The sequence below is a fragment of the Oryctolagus cuniculus genome, chromosome 8 (assembly GCF_051225735.1).
Source record: "Oryctolagus cuniculus isolate XC-2025 breed Fujian yellow rabbit chromosome 8, ASM5122573v1, whole genome shotgun sequence".
Classification (NCBI taxonomy): Eukaryota; Metazoa; Chordata; class Mammalia; order Lagomorpha; family Leporidae; genus Oryctolagus; species Oryctolagus cuniculus.
Window position 1 is genome coordinate 37,836,423 of NC_142874.1, and position 20,835 is coordinate 37,857,257.

The 20,835-nt window shown below is 41.6% G+C and overlaps 1 protein-coding gene and 1 pseudogene across 8 annotated transcripts in view; both read left to right on the forward strand.

The window, feature by feature from the left end:
- Window positions 1-20,835, forward strand: part of LOC138843473 (ATP-binding cassette sub-family E member 1-like) — a 1,090,710-nt pseudogene that overhangs the window by 15,568 nt on the left and 1,054,307 nt on the right.
- Window positions 1-20,835, forward strand: part of CTSO (cathepsin O) — a 34,439-nt gene that overhangs the window by 4,328 nt on the left and 9,276 nt on the right. For 2 of the 8 annotated variants that reach the window (XR_011378198.2, XM_002716884.6), the window contains exons 2-5: window positions 9,715-9,823; window positions 10,433-10,572; window positions 14,779-14,946; window positions 20,204-20,325. Coding sequence is in view for 5 of the 8 variants with exons in the window: in XM_002716884.6 (XP_002716930.1) it covers window positions 9,715-9,823; window positions 10,433-10,572; window positions 14,779-14,946; window positions 20,204-20,325 (539 nt within the window). In the remaining 3 variants the exon portion in view is untranslated. Of the gene's footprint in view, window positions 1-9,714; window positions 9,824-10,432; window positions 10,573-14,778; window positions 14,947-15,318; window positions 15,372-20,203; window positions 20,326-20,835 lie in introns of all 8 variants that reach the window. The other 6 variants (XR_016211825.1, XM_070047367.2, XR_016211826.1 and 3 more) reach the window with 5 other exon arrangements.

Sequence of the window (20,835 nt, forward strand, 5' to 3'; positions counted from 1 at the left end):
CATTGCTTGTCTTGATAACTATAAAATAAATCATTAATATAACAAACCTAGGTAGAAATGGGGAAAATATATCATATACTCATTATCTTCACAACTAATAAGATAGACATATCACTTCTTTACATTTATTATGGGCTGAGTAGCCAGTCTTCCACCAAATACTACTCCTAAGCTCAGTTTAGTCACCTATGAAAAGGGAATAACAGTAGCAGTCACCTCAAACAGGGTTAAAATAATTCATGCAAAACATTTAGTACAAATACTGTATTCATTTTTATTTATTTATATAAGGAGAATAGATTTCATGTATTTCTTTTTTAAAGATTTATTTATTTGTTTGAAAGTTAGAGTTACACAGAGAAAGAAGGAGAGGCAGAGGGAGAGAGACACAGAGAGAGACAGAGAGGGTGAGGGTGTTCCATCCGCTGCTTCAGTCCCCAATTGGCTGAGACACCTGGAGCTGTGCCGATCTGACCAGTAGCTTTTTCTGGGTCTCCCACATGGGTGCAGGGGCCCAAAGACTTGGGCCATCTTCTACTGCTTTCCTAAGCCATAGCAGAGAGCTGGATAGGAAGTAGAGCAGTCGGGACTCGAACCGGAGCCCTTATGGGATGCTGGCACTGCAGGTGGCATCTTTACCAGCTACAACACAGTGCTGGCCCCTCATGTATTTCATACCTACAATTTTAAGCTTATGATACTTCCTACCTACCCTCCCTGCTCCTTCCTTCTTTTTTTTTTTCTTTCAATTTTTGAGATAACATACTTTCAATTTACTTTATATTCATAGGCTTAATCCTCCATTTTTTTTATTTTGTTTTTATTTTTTGACAGGCAGAGTGGACAGCGAGAGAGAGAGACAGAGAGAAAGGTCTTCCTTTGCCGTTGGGTCACCCTCCAATGGCCGCCGCAGCCGGCGCGCTGCGACCGGCGCACCGCGCTGATCCGATGGCAGGAGCCAGGAGCCAGGTGCTTTTCCTGGTCTCCCATGGGGTGCAGGGCCCAAGCACCTGGGCCATCCTCCACTGCACTCCCTGGCCACAGCAGAGAGCTGGCCTGGAAGAGGGGCAACCGGGACAGAATCCGGCGCCCCGACCGGGACTAGAACCCCGTGTGCCGGCGCCGCTAGGCGGAGGATTAGCCTAGTGAGCCACGGCGCCGGCCTAATCCTCCATTTAGTAAAGAATTCAACAAGTAGAAAGTCCACTATTCTGTGGGACTATAGACAAGGGCTATAAGCAGTAATCAAATCTCAAAATGTCAGTTTCACTGGTAAACATTACATTTTTGTACCTTATATTAGCTACAAATCAAAGAAAACATGTAATATTTGTCTCTTTTGGATCTGCTTTACTTCACTAAACATACTAGTGTACAGTTGCATCCATTTTATTGCAAAAGACAGGGTTTCATTATTTTTTATGGCTGAGTAGTATTGCATCACATATATGTGCCACATTTTCTTTATCTAGTCCTCAGCTGAAAGACGTCTGGGTTGATTCCATATCTTAGCTATTGTGACTTGAACTGCTATAAACAGGGGATACAGATCTCTTTCATATGCTGATTTCATTTTGTTTAGGTAAATTTTTTAGAGTGGGATGATTGGGTCATATGATAAATCAATTTTCATATTTTGGTGGAATTTCCATACTTTCTTCCCTTAAAAATATTCATTTATTTTAATGTCAGAGTTTCAGAGAGGGAGAGTCAGAGTCACAGAGAAAGAAAGGAGTTTTCCATCCACTGGTTCATGCCCCAAATGGCTGCAATGCCCAGGGCTGGACCAGACAGAAGCCAGGAGTCAGGGGTTTCATCCAGGTCTCTCACATGGGTGAGGGGCCTAAGTCCTTGGGCTATCACCCACTGCTTTCCCAGGTGCATTTGCGGAGAGTTGGATAGGAAGTGGAGCAGCCAGGACTTGAACTGAAACCATATGGGATGTCAGCACTGCAGGTGGTGGTGTTATCCTTTATGCCACAACACTGGCCCCCATACTGTCTTCCATTATGGTTGTACTACTTTACATTCCTGCTATGTATTAGGGTATCCTTTTCTCCACATCCTCGCCAACATTTGTTATTTTTTGACTTTTGGATGATAGCCATTCTTACCAGGGTAAGGTGAAACCTCATTGTGGTTTTTATTTATATTTCTCTGACAGGTAGTAGCCCTGAGCATTTTTTTTTTTCATGTGTTTGTTGGCCATTTGTATTTCATTCTTTGAAAAGTCCCTGTTCAAATACTTTGCCCATTTCATTTATTTTTTTAAAGATTTATTTGAGAGGCAGAGTTACAGAGACAGAGAGGGAGAGAAAGAGAGAGAGATCTTCCATTTTCAGGTTCACTCTCCAAGTGGCCACAATGGCTAGGGATGGGCCCATCCGAAGCCGGAAGCTACGAGCTTCTTGCCGGTCTCCCAGGTGGGTGCAGGGGCCCAAGCACTTGAGCCATGCACCATTGCTTTCCCAGGACATCAGCCCAAAACTGGATTGGAAGTGGAGCAGCTGAGACTCAAACCAGCTCCCACATGGGTTGCCGGCACTGCCAGTGGAGGCCTCACCTACTGTGCCAGAGCACCTTGCCCATTTATTAACTAGATTGTTTTGTTATTGAGTTTCTTGAGCTCTTTATATGTTTTAGATAACAATCTTTTATTGTATGGGTAGTTTGTAGATATTTTCCTCCCATTCTATCCGTTGCCTCTTCATTTTCTTGAGTGCTTCGTTTGCAGTAGAGAAGCTTCTTAGCTTGATGTAATCCATTTTGTCTATTTTTGCTTTTCCTGCCTGTGCTTCTGGGGACTTATCCAAGAAGCCTTTGCCTATTCCAGTGTCTTGCACTGTTTCCCTCTTGTAATCTGATGTTTTCAGATCTTAGGTTTAGATTCTTGATCCATTGTGAGTTGATTTTTGTATAAGGTATATGACAGGCATCTTGTTTCATACTTCTGTATGTGGATATCCAAGTTTATCAATACTAAATTCTTGAAGTGATTGTCCTTTCTCAAAGGAGTTATTTTTAGATCATTTGGCAAAGATTAGTTGGTTTTAGATGCATGGATTAATTTCTAGAGCTTCCTTTCTGCACCATTGGTCCACATATCTATTTATGTGCTAGTACTGGGCTGTTTTGGTTATAACTACACTGTAGTATATATTGAAATCTGGGATTTTGATGCCTCTGACTTTATTTTTATTCTTTAGAATTGGTTTAGCTATTTGGTGGGTCTGGTGTTTGCATATGAATTTTAGGATCATTTTCTAGATCCAAGAAAATGACCTTGGTACTTTCATTGGAGTTGCATTGAATTTTTAAATTATGTTGAGTAGTATGAACACTTTGATGATAATAATTCTTCCAATCCATGAATACTGGAAAATATTTCCATTTTTTTTTTCTGTTTCTTCTATTTATTTCTTTAATGTGTTGTTATTGTCATTGTTGAAATTTTTCATGCCTTGGTTAAAATTATCCCAAGGTATATAAAATTTTTTGTAGCTGTTCTGAATGGAACTGACCTTACAAGTTCTTTCTCAGATATGGCATTGTTTGTATATACAAAAACTATAGATTTTCTTAGTGATCACCTATGACAACAATTTCATTGATTTTCTCCTCCAGGGGTCAGGTGAAGGGCTGTAAAATAGCTGAGAACTCTGCTATACTCCTCTTCAGGGTTTCTTCTCTTAAATCTTTTTTGAAAATGCCCATTCTCACTCAGTTTACATTTTTTTTTTAATTTATTTCATTTATTTGAAAGACAGAGTTACAGAGAGAGGTAGAGACAGAGAGAGGTCTTCCATCACTGGTTCACTCCCCAGATGGCCACAACACCTGGAGCTTTGCCAATCTGAAGCCAGAAACCAGGAACTTTTTCCGGGTCTCCCATGTGGGAGTAGGGGCCCAAGGACTTGGGCCATCTTCTACTTCTTTCCCAGACCGTAGCAGAGAGCTGGATCGTAAGAGTAGCAGCCGGGACTAGAACTGTCGCCTATGTGGGATGCCGGTGCTTCAGGCCAGGGCTTTAACCTGCTTTGCCACAGCACCGGCCCCTCACTCAATTTACCTTAAAAACAGTTGTCACTCCTGGGGCCAGCCTTGTGATGTAACAGGTTAAGCTGCTACAATGCCAGCATCCCAAATGGGTGCCTATTTAAGTCCTGGCTGCTCCACTTCTGATCCAGATCCCTGCTAATCTGCCTAGGAAAGCAGTGGAAGATGGCCCCAGTGTTTGGGCCCCAGCTACCCACGTGGGACACCCAGATGAAGCTCCAGGCTCCTGGCTTTGGCCTGGCCCAGCCTTGGCTTTTTCAGCTATTCAGGGAGGGAAACAGTAGATGGAAAATCAATCTCTCTCTCTCTCTCTCTCTCTCTCTCTCCACGTCTCCCCACCCCTCTCTTTATATAACTCTGCCTTTCAAATAAATAAAATATGGCTTAAAAAAAGCCACTCCTAAAACTGCTGTTACTTATAATTGGAAAGTTAGGAGACTCAAGGTGCCTGAGATGGCTGAGGTCCCTTCTGGCCTTAGGAGAAAAATGTTTCCTGAAGAATTTCAAAACTCCAGCCTAATCTTATCAAAAATAAAAAATAAATAATTGATTAATAAATCCATAGTTTCATCCATTTTAGTGTAAGATTCATTCTTCAGAGGACACTGGAAAACAGGAACATATCACCACACACATGAGGCATAAACTGGTATGTCCTTTTAAGTCCCTTCAAATTACACAAATTGTCCAAGAAAGTATAGCTTTAGGAATTCACTTTAGACCTATGAATGTGGGTGATGGCATAACTCCAGGCTTGTGGGTATATGCATGGGCGCACCCACATGTGCTTGGGAGGGGAGGGGAGAGTTGAGCACTATCTTTCTGTTTCAATGGAGAGCTAATGCATGTGTATTAAACTAGATTATTTTTATAATCTATGAGAAAAGCAAAACATCACCAATCTAACAGCAAATGTCAGATTTGGTCTCCCTTTCTTACAAAGCCACCAAGATTCAGCCATGCAGCACCAGTAAGTAAGGTAATATTTCATCACTTTATCTCCTCCTAATTACTTACCACAAACCCCACCTCTAAACCCTAATCAGACTAAGTTTCTACCCTCTTAATAACTCACAGCGATTACTAGATTTCAACGTGAGTTTTGGGGCAACAAGCCATATTCGAACAATAGCAATCATACTGTTCTTCTTCCTCCCTTATTCTATGAATGTGGTATCCTATGTTGACTGATTTTCAGATATTAAAACAACCTAGCAATGTTGAGTGAAGTCACTTGGTCATCCTGTATTGTCTTTTGATATTGTTGTACTGGATTGGCTATTCTGTTGTTAAGAACTTTGCACTCATATTCATGTAGTCCTGTTTTCTGGCGATGTCATTTTTTCTGGTTTAGAATCAGGGTAACATTGGTCTTATTTAATTTGCCAAGTATCTGCTTGTTTATTTTGTCAAAAACTGCTTATACAATTAATGTTTCTTTCACATTTATATACAATTCACCTGTGAAACCATTTAAGCCTGGAGTTTACTTTGCTGGTGGATTTTCAATTGCAAGTTAATACCGTTAGTTGTTACAGAGCTGCTCACTACAGAGCTGCTCACATTCCTGTTGCTCCTAGGTTCTGCTTTGGTAATCTGCATCTTTAAAGACTCTGTTCACTTCATACAGACTGTCAAACCCATTGGCCTAATGTTATCAGAATATTATAATTTAATGCCAGAAGCGTCTGTCATCGTGGCCCTTCTTTCGCTCCTGATATTGGCAGTTTGGGTCTTCTTCTTCCCCGCATTTTGTTGTTGTTTAAATCACAAGAGTAATGCCTATGAGAGAATGAGAGGACCAGGGAGAGCTATCCATTTGCAGTATAACTCAGACCCTGGGCCAAAAAGAAAGGCACGGGTGAGAGGAGAAGTGTCCTACACTGCTGTGTAACACAAGGAAGACTGGAAGGTTTGACAGAGCCATTGGGAAGTCATTACTCACCAACCACATCTCAGGGAATTCACAGTCTTCCCCAGATAGCCGGCCTTAGTGCTCAGTGATGAGCTGGGTGCAGCCTGTGGGAACCATGGCTTCCCAGCAGTACAGCGGGTGCCAGTCAGACTCCCCGCTGGTAGAAGTCTGTGAGGCACGTTCTTAGGACTGCCACTTGCTCTCCTGTGCACTCACGGCGCTCTCCATTCTCAGTGCTTTCCCTGACTACTCCAGTTCAGAAAGGTGGCCAACCAATATTTATTGATCCCTTGTCAAAAACAATGGCCTTGTGTTTTGGTACCGCGCTTACTTGTGTATATCCAGATTATATCCAAAGTCATGCTTCTCAAGATCATCTTTAAGTGCCCCAAACTCAGAAACTTTATGAATTAATTCATTAGCCGTCTTGCTGTGCATGCTGCATAAGGAACGGAGAAGCTCATGATAAATCCCAGCTACAGTTTACTTAAAAATAATCAGCTGGAAGCTACTAAGAACGTGACGTGTGGAAAATATCATTTGTCTTTTTGTTTAGGGGCTAGTGTTTGGCTGGGTGGGTAAGGCACTGGCATCCCACATCAGTGGATCTGGGTTCATTACCTGCCTCCGGCTCCTTCTCCAACTTCCTGCTGGTGTGGATCCTGAGGGCCATGATGGTAGCTTTATAAATTGGATTATTTTCTTTTTAAGATTTATTTATTTATTTGAAATTCAGAGTTACACAGAGAGAAAGAGAGGCAGAGAAAGAGAAAGAGAGAGAGAGAGGTCTTCCATCTCCTGGTTTACTGCCTAGTTGGCCAAAATAGGCTGGAGCCACACTGATCCGAAGCCAGGAGCCAGGAGATACTTCTGGGTCTCCCACATGGGTGCAGGGGCCTAACGGCTTGGGCTATCTTCTGCTGCTTTCCTGAGCCATAGCAGAGAGCTAGATCAGAAGTGGAGCAGCCAGGGCTCTTAACTAGCACCCATAACGGATGCCATAACTGCACGCAGCAGCTTTACCCACTACACCACAGCACTGGTCCCAAGTAATTGGGTTCTTGAAATAACAAATTCTGGGGACCAGACATTTATCCAGTGTGGGTTACCCAGTGATAAGATAGATAGACTTGTTCCAACTTTGCTTACAGGTTTTGGAGACAAACACACAATAAACACTTAAATACGATAAACATGAGGGTATTTCAAAAAGTTGTTAATAAAATAATTAATATCAGGAAGTAGATAATATGAGCCTATGATAAATTATCACAGAATTCAAAGTTGAAAAGCCTATAAATAATGGTTACAATTTCTCTCCAGGTAGAAAGACCAGACTTTCTTCCCGCAACATCTCCAGGAGAGCACCTCTTTAACAAATGCTTGTTAACCTTAAATGGGATATCTGTGAAGATTTAAGAGAATTCTATGAATTCATTCACGTATTTTCTGTCTGTTTTTCATAGTTCATTACTTAGTGCTGGAAAACACAAAATTGAAGAGAATAATTTCCGTTTCCACAGTTGTTTAATCACACAGGTCATTGTAAGTGACAAATCTTGCTACTATTAGCTATTATCTATTTACAATTTATTTTATTTTTTCCACCATTTCAGCCCTTTAAAAACTATATGTGAGGGGCTGGCGCTGTGGTGTAGTCAGTAAAACCTCTGCCTGCAGTGCTGGAATCCCATATGGGTGCCGGTTCGAGGCCCGGTTGCTCCACTTCCAGTCCAGCTTTCTGCTATGGCCTGGGGAAGCAGTAGAAGATGGCCCAAGTCCTTAGGGCCCTGCAGCCACGTGGGAGACCTAGAGGAAGCTCCGGGCTCCTGGCTTTGGATTGGCTCAGCTCTGGCTGTTGCGGCCATCTGGGGAGTGAACCAGAGGATGGAAGACTCTCTCTCTCTCTCTCTCTCTCTCTCTCTCTCTGCCTCTCTGTAACTCTGAATTTCAAATAAATCTTAAAATAAACTATACGTGAAATGTTATCAATGTACTTGGTAAAGAGAAATTATAAATGGATAAGACATACTATCCTAGCCTCTGAAATTTGATAGTAGCTCTAATACAAAAATGCTTATATATTTGATTTGAATATTTTATATACCTTTTCATTGTAATCTGCAGAAAATCAAGGTTTGACTTTAAAAAAAAAGTATGTATTTATTTCCACTGTATTTGAAAGGCAAGGAGACAGGGAGTATTCTTCCATTCACTGGTTCACTCCCCAAATATAGCATCACTCAGAGCTGGTCAAGGCTGAAGCCAGGATGCTGGAACTGAATCCACTTGTCAGGGACCCAACTATTTGAGCCCTCGTCTGCCACTTTCCAGGTACACATTAGCAGGATGTTAAATCAGAAGCAGAGGAGCCGGGTTAAACTAGGCATCCAACGTGGGATGCAGGCGCCTTAACCGCTGTACCAAATGTCCACTCCAAACTGACTTTTATACCTGAAAAAAAATCTCCTTAGTTATCACAGATTATTTTGGAAAACAGACCTAATACTTATGCTACTGAGCCAAATGGGTTCTTGCTGGGTGCGTACTGTCAATGAACATGCAAAACAAGGGTATTTTGGTTTAAGAAGGATTACAAGAAGGTAACCAGGAGTACCCGGGGATGGTTCTCAAAGCAGTACCTCTCTGATGCAGGAGGCAGTGCGGTCCATATAGTCTAGACTGTACATACTCATTTAGGGTCCTGAGGTCATTGTGTGCAGAGGCTGGGCACAGGTGCAGAAGTTGGTTAGGCTTCTATGTGTATCCCATGTTTAGGAAATTACTCTTGGAGGGCCAGCCTTGTGGTCACAGAAGATTAAGCTGAAGCCTGCAATGACAGCATCCCTTGAGAGAGCTGGTTCGCATCCTCGGTGCTCCACTTCTGTCCTGCGAATGCACCTGGGAAAGCAATTCAAGATGGCCCAAGTACCTGGTCCTCTGCCACCCAAATGGGAGACCCGGCCCAGCCTTGGCCATTAAATCCGCTTGAGGAGTGAACCACTAGATGGAAGAGCTCTTTCTCTGTGTGTCTCTCCCTCTCTTTTTGCAGCTATGCCCTTCAAATAAATAAATATTAAAAGAAAAAAATGACTTCCAGTGTGGGTATGGTGGTGCAGTGGGTTAGGCTGCTGCTTTTGACACTGGCAACCCATATTGGAGCAGTGGTTGGAGTCCCAGCTGCTCCACTTCTGATTCAGATCTCTGCTAATGCACCTGAGGAGGGAGATGATGATGGCCCAAGTCCTTGGGACCCTACCAGTCACATGGGAGACCCAAATGAAGCTCCTGGCTCCTGGCTTTGGCCTGGCACAGGCTGGGCTGTTACAGCCATTTGGAGATGGAAGATCTGTGTGGGGTGTGTGTGTGTGTGTGTGTGTGTGTGTGTGTATCCCCTCACTCTGGCTTTCAAATAAACAAAAATGAGAGAAGAAAATTGTTTACAAGTCCCCTCCAGAGGACAAGACTTTATTATTGTTACAGGACAAGTTTACCAAGGCACTTGCACATGTTCTTGTTGGGGTCAGCTTGAACAGGCTCTTTGCAACTTACTGTCCCGTGACTGTTGGCTGGCCCCTAGCACCCATCTGAGTGTTAGAAGATAAGCTCCCTGGAACATTCGCTGAAAATCAGGCCCAAAAGAATAGGAATTTATAAGTTGTTTTATATTCTTTGTTGTGTTCCTTTTTCTAAATGCTGTCTTATTGTTTACAGTTATGAAGTTACTTTTTTTTTTCTTTTAGGAAAGTCTTAATAGACATCGATACCTGAATTCTTTCTTTTCTCACGAAAACTCCACAGCCTTCTATGGAATAAATCAATTTTCTTATCTGTTTCCTGAAGAGTTTAAAGGTTAATCCATTCATTAATTACTTTTAAATTATATGCTTAATTCTTGAGAAGTTGTTTAATTTTAATTCTAGTAAATTGAGTAATAATTAATATTTGTTAACTGCTTACTAACTGTTAAGCAAGTACCATGTGCTAACTGTAAAAAATATAAATTCATAGTCATTTTCTGCTAATTATTACTAAAGAACTAAATATTACATTTGGCCTTAGCCAAGAGGCCGAGAAGTGATAAAACTAAATATTAAAAGTATATACATTTCCATGAGACAATGAGGGATCATTGTCTCATCAATACTGCATTTTTTAGTGCTATTTTCATTCAGGTCCCCCAGAGTTCCACGAATTACGATAAAACAAATGATGTCAGTTAAACTCATTTGTATTATTGACCTGGTTCCGTCAAACAAGTCATTTTAATGCGCCAGCTCCAGTCTTTCTGTGGAATTTCTTGTCTGTAGCTTCCTGCTGAATTCATTGTCTGTCACAAAGAATGTGAAATGGCAGATCTGCTAGGACGCTACTGGGTCTGCTTGAAAAGTTCATCCAGAAAGAATCGCAAAGGCCCCTCCCTCTAATGTACTGATTGCCTTTCCTTTTCATGTTTCTCAGCCATCTATTTGAGAAGCCAGCCTTCCTCATCCCCCAGATACCCCGCGGAAGTGAAGACGTCCCTCCTCACAGTGCCCTTGCCATTAAGATTTGACTGGAGGGACAAACATGTTGTGTCTCAAGTGAGAAACCAGCAGATGGTGAGTTTTAGAAGCGTTTTCTTTTTTAATCAGCTACTCACAGGAAGCCACCTTTTAGGTCAAGTTCACTGAAACTTGAAACAGGACCCATGGTTTCTCCAGGTGAAATTGAACTTCAGTCATTCCAATGTGATAAGGAAAGGGGACTCTGGAAGAATGAGGGGCGGAAGTCAAAGCCAGGACTTCTGTTCCTGAATACAGAGCTTCCTTGGGGTGTTCTCTCACTGCCATTGCCACCAGCACACTGAGTCAGGGCTACTTCCCAGGGGCTGCATCGTGGGTTCCCAGCCCTCACTGGGAAAGTAAAATGGAAGTGAGGCCGGCGCTGCGGCTCACTAGGCTAATCCTCCGCCTTGCGGCGCCGGCACACTGGGTTCTAGTCCCAGTCGGGGCGCCGGATTCTGTCCCGGTTGCCCCTCTTCCAGGCCAGCTCTCTGCTGTGGCCCGGGAGTGCAGTGGAGGATGGCCCAAGTGCTTGGGCCCTGCACCCCATGGGAGACCAGGAGAAGCACCTGGCTCCTGCCTTTGGATCAACATGGTGCGCTGGCTGCGGCGGCCATTGGAGGGTGAACCAACGGCAAAGGAAGACCTTTCTCTCTGTCTCTCTCTCTCACTGTCCACTCTGCCTGTCCAAAAAAAAAAAAAAAAAAAAAAAAAAAAAAAAAAAAGGAAGTGAATATGTTTGGCAGCCATCTGGCTGTGTTTCCTGGATTCTCAAACTTTGATTTGCAAGCTTCATCAGAAACCCCTCCTCTCATTACTGCCCCCTACAAGTCCACACACCATTTAGTCTGTGATCTGTTAAAGCAGTCAGTTCAGCTACAATATAACATATATATTTCTAAAAAGCACCACCTACACCAAATTATACAAATGACAGAGATTGTTGGATAAATAAGGTTTGGATAGAGGGTTAGAGTTCAAGAAATTCAACAACAACAAAACAAACAATTCAGTTAAGAAATGGGCAAAGGACTTGAACAGACATTTTTCAAGAGAAGAAATTCAGATAGCCAACAGACACTTGAGAGAATGCTGAGGATCACTAGCCATCAGAAATGTAAAGCAAAACCCCAGTGAGGTTTCTCCTCACCCCGGTTAGAATGGCTCTCATACAGAAATCAACGAATGACAGATGTTGGTGAGGATGTGGGGAAAAAGGTGCCTTGGTCCACTGTTGGTGGGAATGTAAACTAGTACAGCCACTGTGGAAGACAGTATGGAGATACCTCAGAAATCTGAATTAGGCCTACCATATGACCCAGCCATCCCACTCCTGGGAATTTACCCAAACTAAAAGAAACCAGCATATGAAAGAGTGATCTATACCCCCATGTTCATTGCAGCACAATTCACAATAGCTAAGATATAAAATCAACCTAGATGTCCATCAACTATTGACAGGACAAGAAAATTACTATATATATACACTATGGAGTACTACTCAGCTGTAAAAAGAAAAAAAAGTGAAATACTGTCTTGCAACAAGATGGGCACAACTGGAAACCATTATACTTAGTGAAATAAGCCAGTCTCAAAAAGACAGATATGTATGTTTTTCCTGATCAGAGCTGACTTATTGAGTACCTGAATGTAATGTATTGGAGTGAAATAGACATTTTGATATTTGATGATCATTACAGCCCTTGTCTCCTCTACTGAGGAACAGTGTTTTTTTTTTTTTTTTCATACTATTTGCTAAACTCTTTACTTCCTGTAGGGTTAACTATGTGATCATTAAGTAAGTTGAAAATAGATCTTTACAAAAGTTAAGAATGGGAATGTGAGCAGGAGGGAGAGTTGTTGGAAGTATCACTATGTTCCTAAATCTGTATATATGAAATACGTGAAACTTGAATAACTTAAATAAAACTTAAAAAAAAACAGTGACACATTTTAAAAATTGAAAACTAATACAGTAGCACAACTTTGCATGTGTTAAATGATTTAACCTATGTAAGTATTGCAATAAATATAGCAATTTACCTTTAAAAAGACCTGAGGTGTGCTTATGGGCGTGTTGGAAAATCTGCAGCTTGGGGCAGATATTTGCTACAGCAGTTCAAACACTGTGCGCTGCACAAGATCCCCACATCCCACATCAGAATGCCTGCGTTCAGGTGCTGGCTCTGCTTTCCACTCCAGATTCTTGCTAGTGCATACCCTGCAAGGCAGCAGGAGATGGCTGAGCCATGTGGATCCCTGCCACCCACATGGGACACCCCACTGAGTTCCAGGTCCTGTCTTTGGCCTGGCCCAGTACCAGCTGTTTCAAGCATTTGAGGAGGGGACCAGTGGATGGGCGCTTTCTCTGTGTCTCTCTGTCGGTATGTGTGTCTGCCTTTTAAATAAATTAAATAAATAAATAAAATTTACCCAAATTAAATAAATAAATAAAATTTTAAAAATAACAAAGCCTCAACTTGTGGTTATCGTGGAGTGGTGGAAGGAAGGTTACCTGGATTGAAGGAAAGCAGTTACACCAGTTGGGGATGGACGTGATCCATAATGCACAGAGTGCGTCTACGTAGTTCCTAGGTGTATGAGGAGTGTGTGCATGTTATGCTGGTAACCTCTACCCCTGCACAACCTGAGCGCTGGCACTGGGAACATAACAGACATCAAGCCTCTAACCACGGGGTGAAGGCCTGGTAGAAACTAGGCAGTCATTCCCGCACATAGAAAGTTTTGGCCCCAGCAGTTCCTTAAGCAATGTCTACATAGTGATCATTGTTTATTTCTCAGATTCTATATTTATTAAACTTAGAAGTTTTACCTCCAAATCATTTGCTTTAATATTTGATTCATAATAAAATGTGAATTAATCATAAACCCATTCCTTCCAAGGGTTGACTCCAGTTTATTAAAAGGGAACATTCACTTAGATATGTTTGATCGAAGGAATGTACTGAGAGATGTTTTCTACCAGGAGCTGCCCTCAAGGCTTGAGTAAAGTTAGCTAAAGGCATAGTGTCAGCCACTTGTAATCAGATTTCTCAAGCTTCCGATGCCTGGCCTTAGAGTCATTTAGTGGGTGCTTTCTGATGCATAGGTAAGTCACACCTGAGGATCAATTCTGCAGCACCGGGCCCTATGATTCAGTCTGCCCTGTTCAACCCTGCACTCTGTTTCCTGTGGATCCTTCTGCCTTCCAGGTGGTCCCTCATTCCTTTCTTTCAGGACCAACACTTTTATTCTTTTCTTTTTTTAAGATTTATTTATTTATTGAAAGGTGGAGTTGCAGAGGCAGAGAGAGAGAGAGGTCTTCCATCCATTCGATGGTTCATTACCCAAATGTCTGCAACAGCCGGAGCTGAGCCAATCCAAAGCCAGGAGCCCGGAGCTTCTTCCAGTTCTCCCACATGGGTGCAGGGGCCCAAGCTCTTGAGCCATCTTCCCCTGCTTTCCCAGGCCACAGCAGAGAGCTGGACTGGAAGTGGAGCAGCTAAGACTGTTCTATATAGGATGCTGGCACTGCAGGTGGTGGCTTTCCCCACTGTAACATAGAACCGGCCCTCACTTTTATTCTTTCGTGCTAATTGATCGAATGAAACTGTGTTAATAGATTTACAATGAGCACAATTGGCAGCCAGAATTGGAGGAATGACTAATGTGGATTTATATCATTAGGATATTCCAAATGCATCCGATATATATATACTTAATAGGTATATGTTAACATCCTGATAGCCTGAAAATAACTCACTCAGCTCCTGTTCCCAGCAAATAATGAGTACAACACTTATCCTGTCAAACCTCGCCTTGTTACTTAAGCCTACCCTTATAGTAGAGATGTGGTTGACTGCAGAAGCAGAGTTGGGGGTTGGGGGCAAGAAGCCTGGAAGGAGGGGTAGGAATTGATACATGGTCTCCAGTAGAAGAGCCACTTATAAACAGAAGTCACATGTTCAGTGAATTGCCCGGTGTTCCAAAAGATTGTGTTAGTTCAAGAGTTTTCTCAATCTCTAAAAATTTACTTTTTATCGTGATGCCTAATTTATAAGGGTGATATTACTAATGTAACACTAATGATTGCATGTTCATTGCTTAAAAGGTGTTGGTTTCTTTTCTTCTTTCAGTTTGGAAACTAGAGGGTTTGCATGGATGTTTTGTAGCTTTCCAGAATCTAGACATTGTACTTGATTTGATAACTTATATTTAGAAATGTCAGGAAACTTGATTGAAACGCTATCTGTTTTCAAACAGTGTGGAGGATGCTGGGCCTTCAGCGTGGTGGGTGCCGTGGAATCCACGTGGGCGATAAAGGGACATCCTTTGGAAGATCTGAGTGTCCAGCAGGTCATTGATTGTTCATATAACAATTATGGCTGCAGTGGAGGCTCCACTCTCAGTGCTTTGAAGTGGTTGAACAAGGTGATTCATCTGTGTGTGTGTGTGTGTGTGTGCAATTTCTTCACTTCTTTATTATTTTAATTTATTGACAGTGATTGTACATATTTATAGGGTAAAATGTAACATTTTGATGCATGCATACATTTTAATGATCATATTAGGATAATAAGCATCCATTGCTTTATATATTCAAGGTTTCTTTGTAGTGTGAACATTCAGAAGTCTTTCTTCTAGCTATTTAGAAAAGTACAGGATGTTATTGTTAACTATTATTACCCTATTATGCAAAAGAATACTAACAGAATTGTTTTTCCAATAAGGGAAAAAATAATTTTAATTCAATAAAAGTAAACTTTTATGAGGTTTGACTTATCTATCTATGTCTATCTATAGATATTTTTGAGGGAGTTAACTTTGGAGAAGAACCCAAGAATGATGCATCTTTTGTAAGCACTTAAACATTAACTATAGCTTATGATACATAGATAATATCCTCTACTTAATACAATAAAACAAGGTAAATCTTTGTGATCAAGTTTTACTATTAAGTCTCATAATCCAACTCTTCGAAGACAGAGATCCAGCATGGGAAGTGAATGCACTCATGTATGATATCAGTGATCACCTGAGGCTCTTTACGTGAACCTCCTAGGCTATGAAAGCCTTTTGAGTCCACATACTCCATCAGTATTTAGATAAGGCCAAAAGCAAAGTGAAAGTTCTCTCTTCCCCTCAGAAAAAAGTACATCCTTCTCTGAGGACCACTTCTTTCTGTTGGGGTCTCACCCACAGAAGTCCTTCATGAAGGAAACTTTTTGCCATGATGTTTTGGCTTTCCATGCCTAAAGTGCTGTCATGTCAGCCAGACCAGAATGCCTTAAGGACTGATTCTGAGGGCATAGTGTTATTTGAAGTGATTATCTAACACCCTGATAGATGTGAGTATCTGTGAGTCTGCTGTATGAAACTGCTTCCCATGTTGGAGTATTCACTCTTTTTTGATTCTATTATTATTATTATCAAAATTTAGTCTAATGGATATGATCACTTTAACACCTAATCCTATCTATATGATCACTTTATAATTTAATTCTGTCTCCATGCTCACTCTAACATTCAAGATGCCGTATTTTCCCACCCACATTATGGGGGCTTGGGGTCCCACAGTAAGTTTTTAAACTCTGTCCTTCAAAGTAGGTCCATATGAATGTATGAAGAACTATACAGTTTTGCAGTTGCAAACATCATAGGTATCACAGTTACATCTTTAGGAACATGGTGATCCTTCCCACCCCCTTCTACTTCCCTCTCTTATTTCCACTCCTGTTGTTTACTAAGATCTATTTTAAGTTAACTTTATACACATATGATTATCTCTATTTTGGATAAAAGTTCAATAGATAGTATGAGAAAGAAGAAAAAAAGAAAAAAGAGGCAAACTGTACCTCAGCAGTCAAGACACGGGCTGTTCAAAGTGATTGCTTCTTAAAGTGTCAGTTTCACCTCCAGAGATTGCCTTTTAAATGCTCTGTTAGTTATTGCAGGTCAGGGAGAACTTATAGTATTTATCCCTATGGGACTGGCTTATTTCTTTTTTTTTTTTTAAATGTCTGGTAGTATTCAGCAGTGAAGCCATCCAGTCCTGGGCTTTTCTTTGTTGGGAAGTTCTTTGTTACTGATTCAATTTCCATCTTGTTTATGGGTCTGTTTAGGTTTTCTATGCCTTCATGCTCAATTTAGGTAGGTTATATGTGGCCAGGAATCTATCCATTTCTTCTAGGTTTCCCAATTTGTAGGCATACAGCTCTTTGTAGCAATTTCTAATGATTCCTTTTATGTCTGTGGTATCTGTTGTTACACATTCTTTTTCACCTCTAACTTTTTTTTTTTTATCTGGGTCATCTCTCTTGTTTTTTTGGTTAGTTGGACCAGTGGTGTGTCTATTTTGTTTATTTCTTTTTCAAAGAAACAGCTCTTCATTTTGCTGATCGTTTATATTTTTTTAGTTTCAATTTTGTTTCTTCTCTAATTTTCATTATTTCTTTTCTCCTATGAGGTTAGGTTTGGTTTTCTGTTATTTTTCTAGGTCTTTAAGGTGCATTTATAGCTCATTTATTTGGTGCCTTTGTAAATTTTTGCTGTAGGCACCAACTGCTATAAACTTTCCTCTTAACACTGCTTTTGCTATATCTCATAGGTTTTGATATGTTGTGTTGTCATCTTCATTTGTTTCCAGAAACTTTTTGATTTCTTCTTGGAGCCACTGTTCATTCAGGAGCATGTTGTTCAATCTCTTATGTGTTTGTATATGTTCTTGGAATTCCTAAGTTTTTGATTTGCAACTTCATTCCACTGTGGTCTGAGAAGGTGCATGGTATGATTTCGATTTTTTTTAATTTGTTGAGATTTGCTTTATGACCTAGCATGTGGTCCATCCTAGAGAAAGTTCCATGCCCTGCTGAGAAGAATGTGTATTCTGCAGCATTAGGGTAGAATGTTCTGTAGATATGCAGATATCAGTTAAATCCATTTGGTTTAAAGTGTGGATTAACTCTGTTGTTTCCTTGCTGGTTTTCTATCTGGTTGATCAGTCCCATCTCTTACACTTTCAAACTATTATTTCTTCATTTCCTTTTTAACCACGTGTTCAGAATCAAACAATTCACTCTCCTATGTTAAGTAATGTTTCCAAGGTCAGAAATTGATTTATCAGAGTTTTATTAATTAATTTGAAGGTTAAATATTAAATACTTCCATGCAAACCAGTCACCAAAAACCCAAAGGACAGGAGAAGGCATTTAGCTTAGCCCTTAAGATGTTGGTTAGTCACCTACGCCCCATATTATGTCGGTACACATCTTCAGTCACTCATTCCAGTTTCCTAATACAGATACTAGGAAGCTGAGCTGATGACTCAAGTAACTCAGTCCCTGCCACCAGTGTTGGGTACCTGGAATGAGTTCTCAGCTCCTGGCTTCAACCCAACCCACTCCTGTCCATTGTGGGCATATGGGGAGTGAACCAGCAGATCAGATTGGAGCTCTCTCTCTCATGTGTGTGTTCGTGTGTCTGTGTGTGTGTGTGTCTTTCTCTGCTTCTCAGATAAATATTTTTTTAAATAAGTCAAAAGGTGACAAAAATTCACTAAAATTGTTTCCAGAAAACATATTTATGTTTACCTAACATTCCTTAATAGGTAAATATTCTTTTTGCAGATACTTATCACATAATTCCCCAGAAAGATGAGAGCACATGATTAGTCATTACCATAAGAGCTCTCACTGTCGAGGCTAAAAAGGATATGAGAGATTAGCTAATGTAACTTGTGGGGAGAAACTGAGACTAGACTAAGTTACTGGAATTAAGACTTATTCTATGCCTCTGCTCTCCCACAATGTGGTGCTGAGAGAAAAGAGACCAAACAACCTCTACGCAGCTGCCTCATCAGTTTGACAAGCTGCAGGAGCTGATCCTGCTCCTGATTGGAGGAGAGCAGCGTACTCGGTGTGTGGGCAGCAGAGTTGGGATTGGTGGAAGAGGACTATAAAGGAGGAGAGAGACAACATGCACCGGGAACATCCGGATAACACCTGAGCAGCCCCCGAGAGAGCCGGCCGGCGGTGTGCCACTTCTCCGCGGAAGTGGGGAAAGTGGCAGGGGGTACCGCCCCTCCACGGAGGTGGAGGGGTCAGCAGCCAACCCAGGAAGGACCAGCAGCAAACCCGGGGAGGGCCGAGCAGACAAAAGGACAGCGCAGGGTCCTGTGTCGTTCCTCCGCGAATGGGGGAGCGACAGTAACTCTTTTTTTTATTAAAGAATCATTTATTTATTTATTTGAAAGGCAGAGTTACAGAGAGGCAGATTGAGAGAGAGGGAGAGAGCGTGAGGTCTTCCATCTGTTGGTTCACTCCCCAGATGGCCACAGCCATCTGATTTCAGCCAGAGCTGAGTCAATCTGAAGCTGGGAGCCAGGAGCTTCCTCTAGGTCTCCCACGCGGTTGCTGGGGCCCAAGGACTTGAGCCATCCTCTACTGCTTTCCCAGGCCATAGCAGAGAGCTGGATCAGAAGTGGAGCAGTCAGGACTTGAACCAATATCCATATGGGATGCTGGCACTGCAGACAGCAGCTTTATGTGCTATGCCACAGAACCAGCCCAGTGTAACTCTTTTCATAGATGAGAAATAAGATCTGAGAGGTGAGATCATGGTGCCAGGTTATTAACTGAGCCCAAGATACACCTTAAGCCCCCTAGGCCTCTGCTCAGTATCCCAGTGTTCATCAGTGCTGTTAGCATCTCTGTGGCTTTGGCCCAGATCAAGCATCAACTACATGAAACCAACCAAATGACCCAAATGACGGTGCTGCTAGGATTTGTAGAAAGTCACCAGCCATAGTTCCCCAAACTAAGATGTCCTTCCGTTATTCAAAATCTCAGCAACTGCTCTTGCACATTGTGTTCAACAGGGAAATGTATGTCCCTCCATTCCGTGAGCCCACCATGCGGGAAGGGAGGCTGTGGGGGAGACACTGTAAGATATGTGACATGTGCTAGATGAAGGGCATAAAGAGAGGTGACAGAAAAACTTGCGACTGTCTCAGTACAAACCACTGAGTCTCGAGGGCTTGCAAACACCAGGCCAGGAGCCCTGGAACATTAGTGTGTTACCCTAGTGGACCTTAGGGGAAGGAGGACTAGCTGTTTTATCAGGCTGGGAGAAGTGGTAGGGAAGAGAGTTATGAGAAAAACAAGACCAAAAGAGAAAAAAAATTATATTGACTCAAAGTATTGAGAATGTTTTGGGGTGGATGTTGGGGTGCCCACATCTTATCAGAGCCTGGTTCAAATCCGAGCTACTCCAGTTCCATGCAGTTTCCTGCTAGCGTGCTTCCCGCAGGGCAGTAGGTGATGGCTCTGGTCCCTGAGTCCCTGCCATTCACATTTGAGCCCTAGATTGAGTTCTGGGTTCCTGGCTCTGGCCTGGCCCAGCCCCAGCTATCATAGGTTTTGGAAAATGATCCAGGGGATTTTCTCACTCTCTCTCTCTCCATCTCCCTCTCCCTCTCTCTCTCTTTCTCCCTCTCATTCCTTCACTGTCTCTCTGCCTTTCAAATAAATAAAAATGAATAAACTTTTTTTTTAAAAAAAGGCACATAAAGATGTGTGTGCCCATAATGAAGCTGTGGGAAAGTTGAAACCATTTTGGCACATTGAAATAATTTCTGTTTGATTTTGAAAATAACTGCCAGTGAGCATCTTGGGTGACTGTTTTCTCTTAGACGCAGGTGAGGCTGGTGAATGATTCGGAATATCCCTTCAAAGCACGCAGCGGCCTTTGCCATTACTTTCCTAGTTCACATTCCGGGCTTTCAATCAAAGGTTACTCTGCCTATGACTTCAGGTAAATGTTATTCTACTGTATTTTTTTTTTTCAAAAAGCCTGACTTTTATGATCTAGTGACTGATTATTTGGAACTAATAACTTGACTGAAGCATCATTGCATACTTTTCATTGTTGCAAAGCTTACTATAGTAGAGATTGTTTTTCACAATGCAGTGTTGTAGGTATTGTTTCTTAAATATGATGTTTCTATGTGTCATTACAATAGCAGTAATGAATTAATGTTAACAAATGTAAATCAAGCTTAAGGGATAATTTGTACTTACCACCTTCCTCTCATGAACTACAGGTATTATCCTAACATAAGCTTATTTCAGTCTTACTATTAAGTTAATCCAAAATTACGTTGTATAGATCCTTCAGCCAATAGCAAACAGGCTACAAAACAAAAGCCTTTATGAACACTCTCTACTTTCCTTGCATTTTTCAAGGCATCAGTTATAAGTAAAAAACAGAGACTCAAGCTTTCAGTTTTGAAACCATCTGAAAGAGCACACAACTAGAGACAGA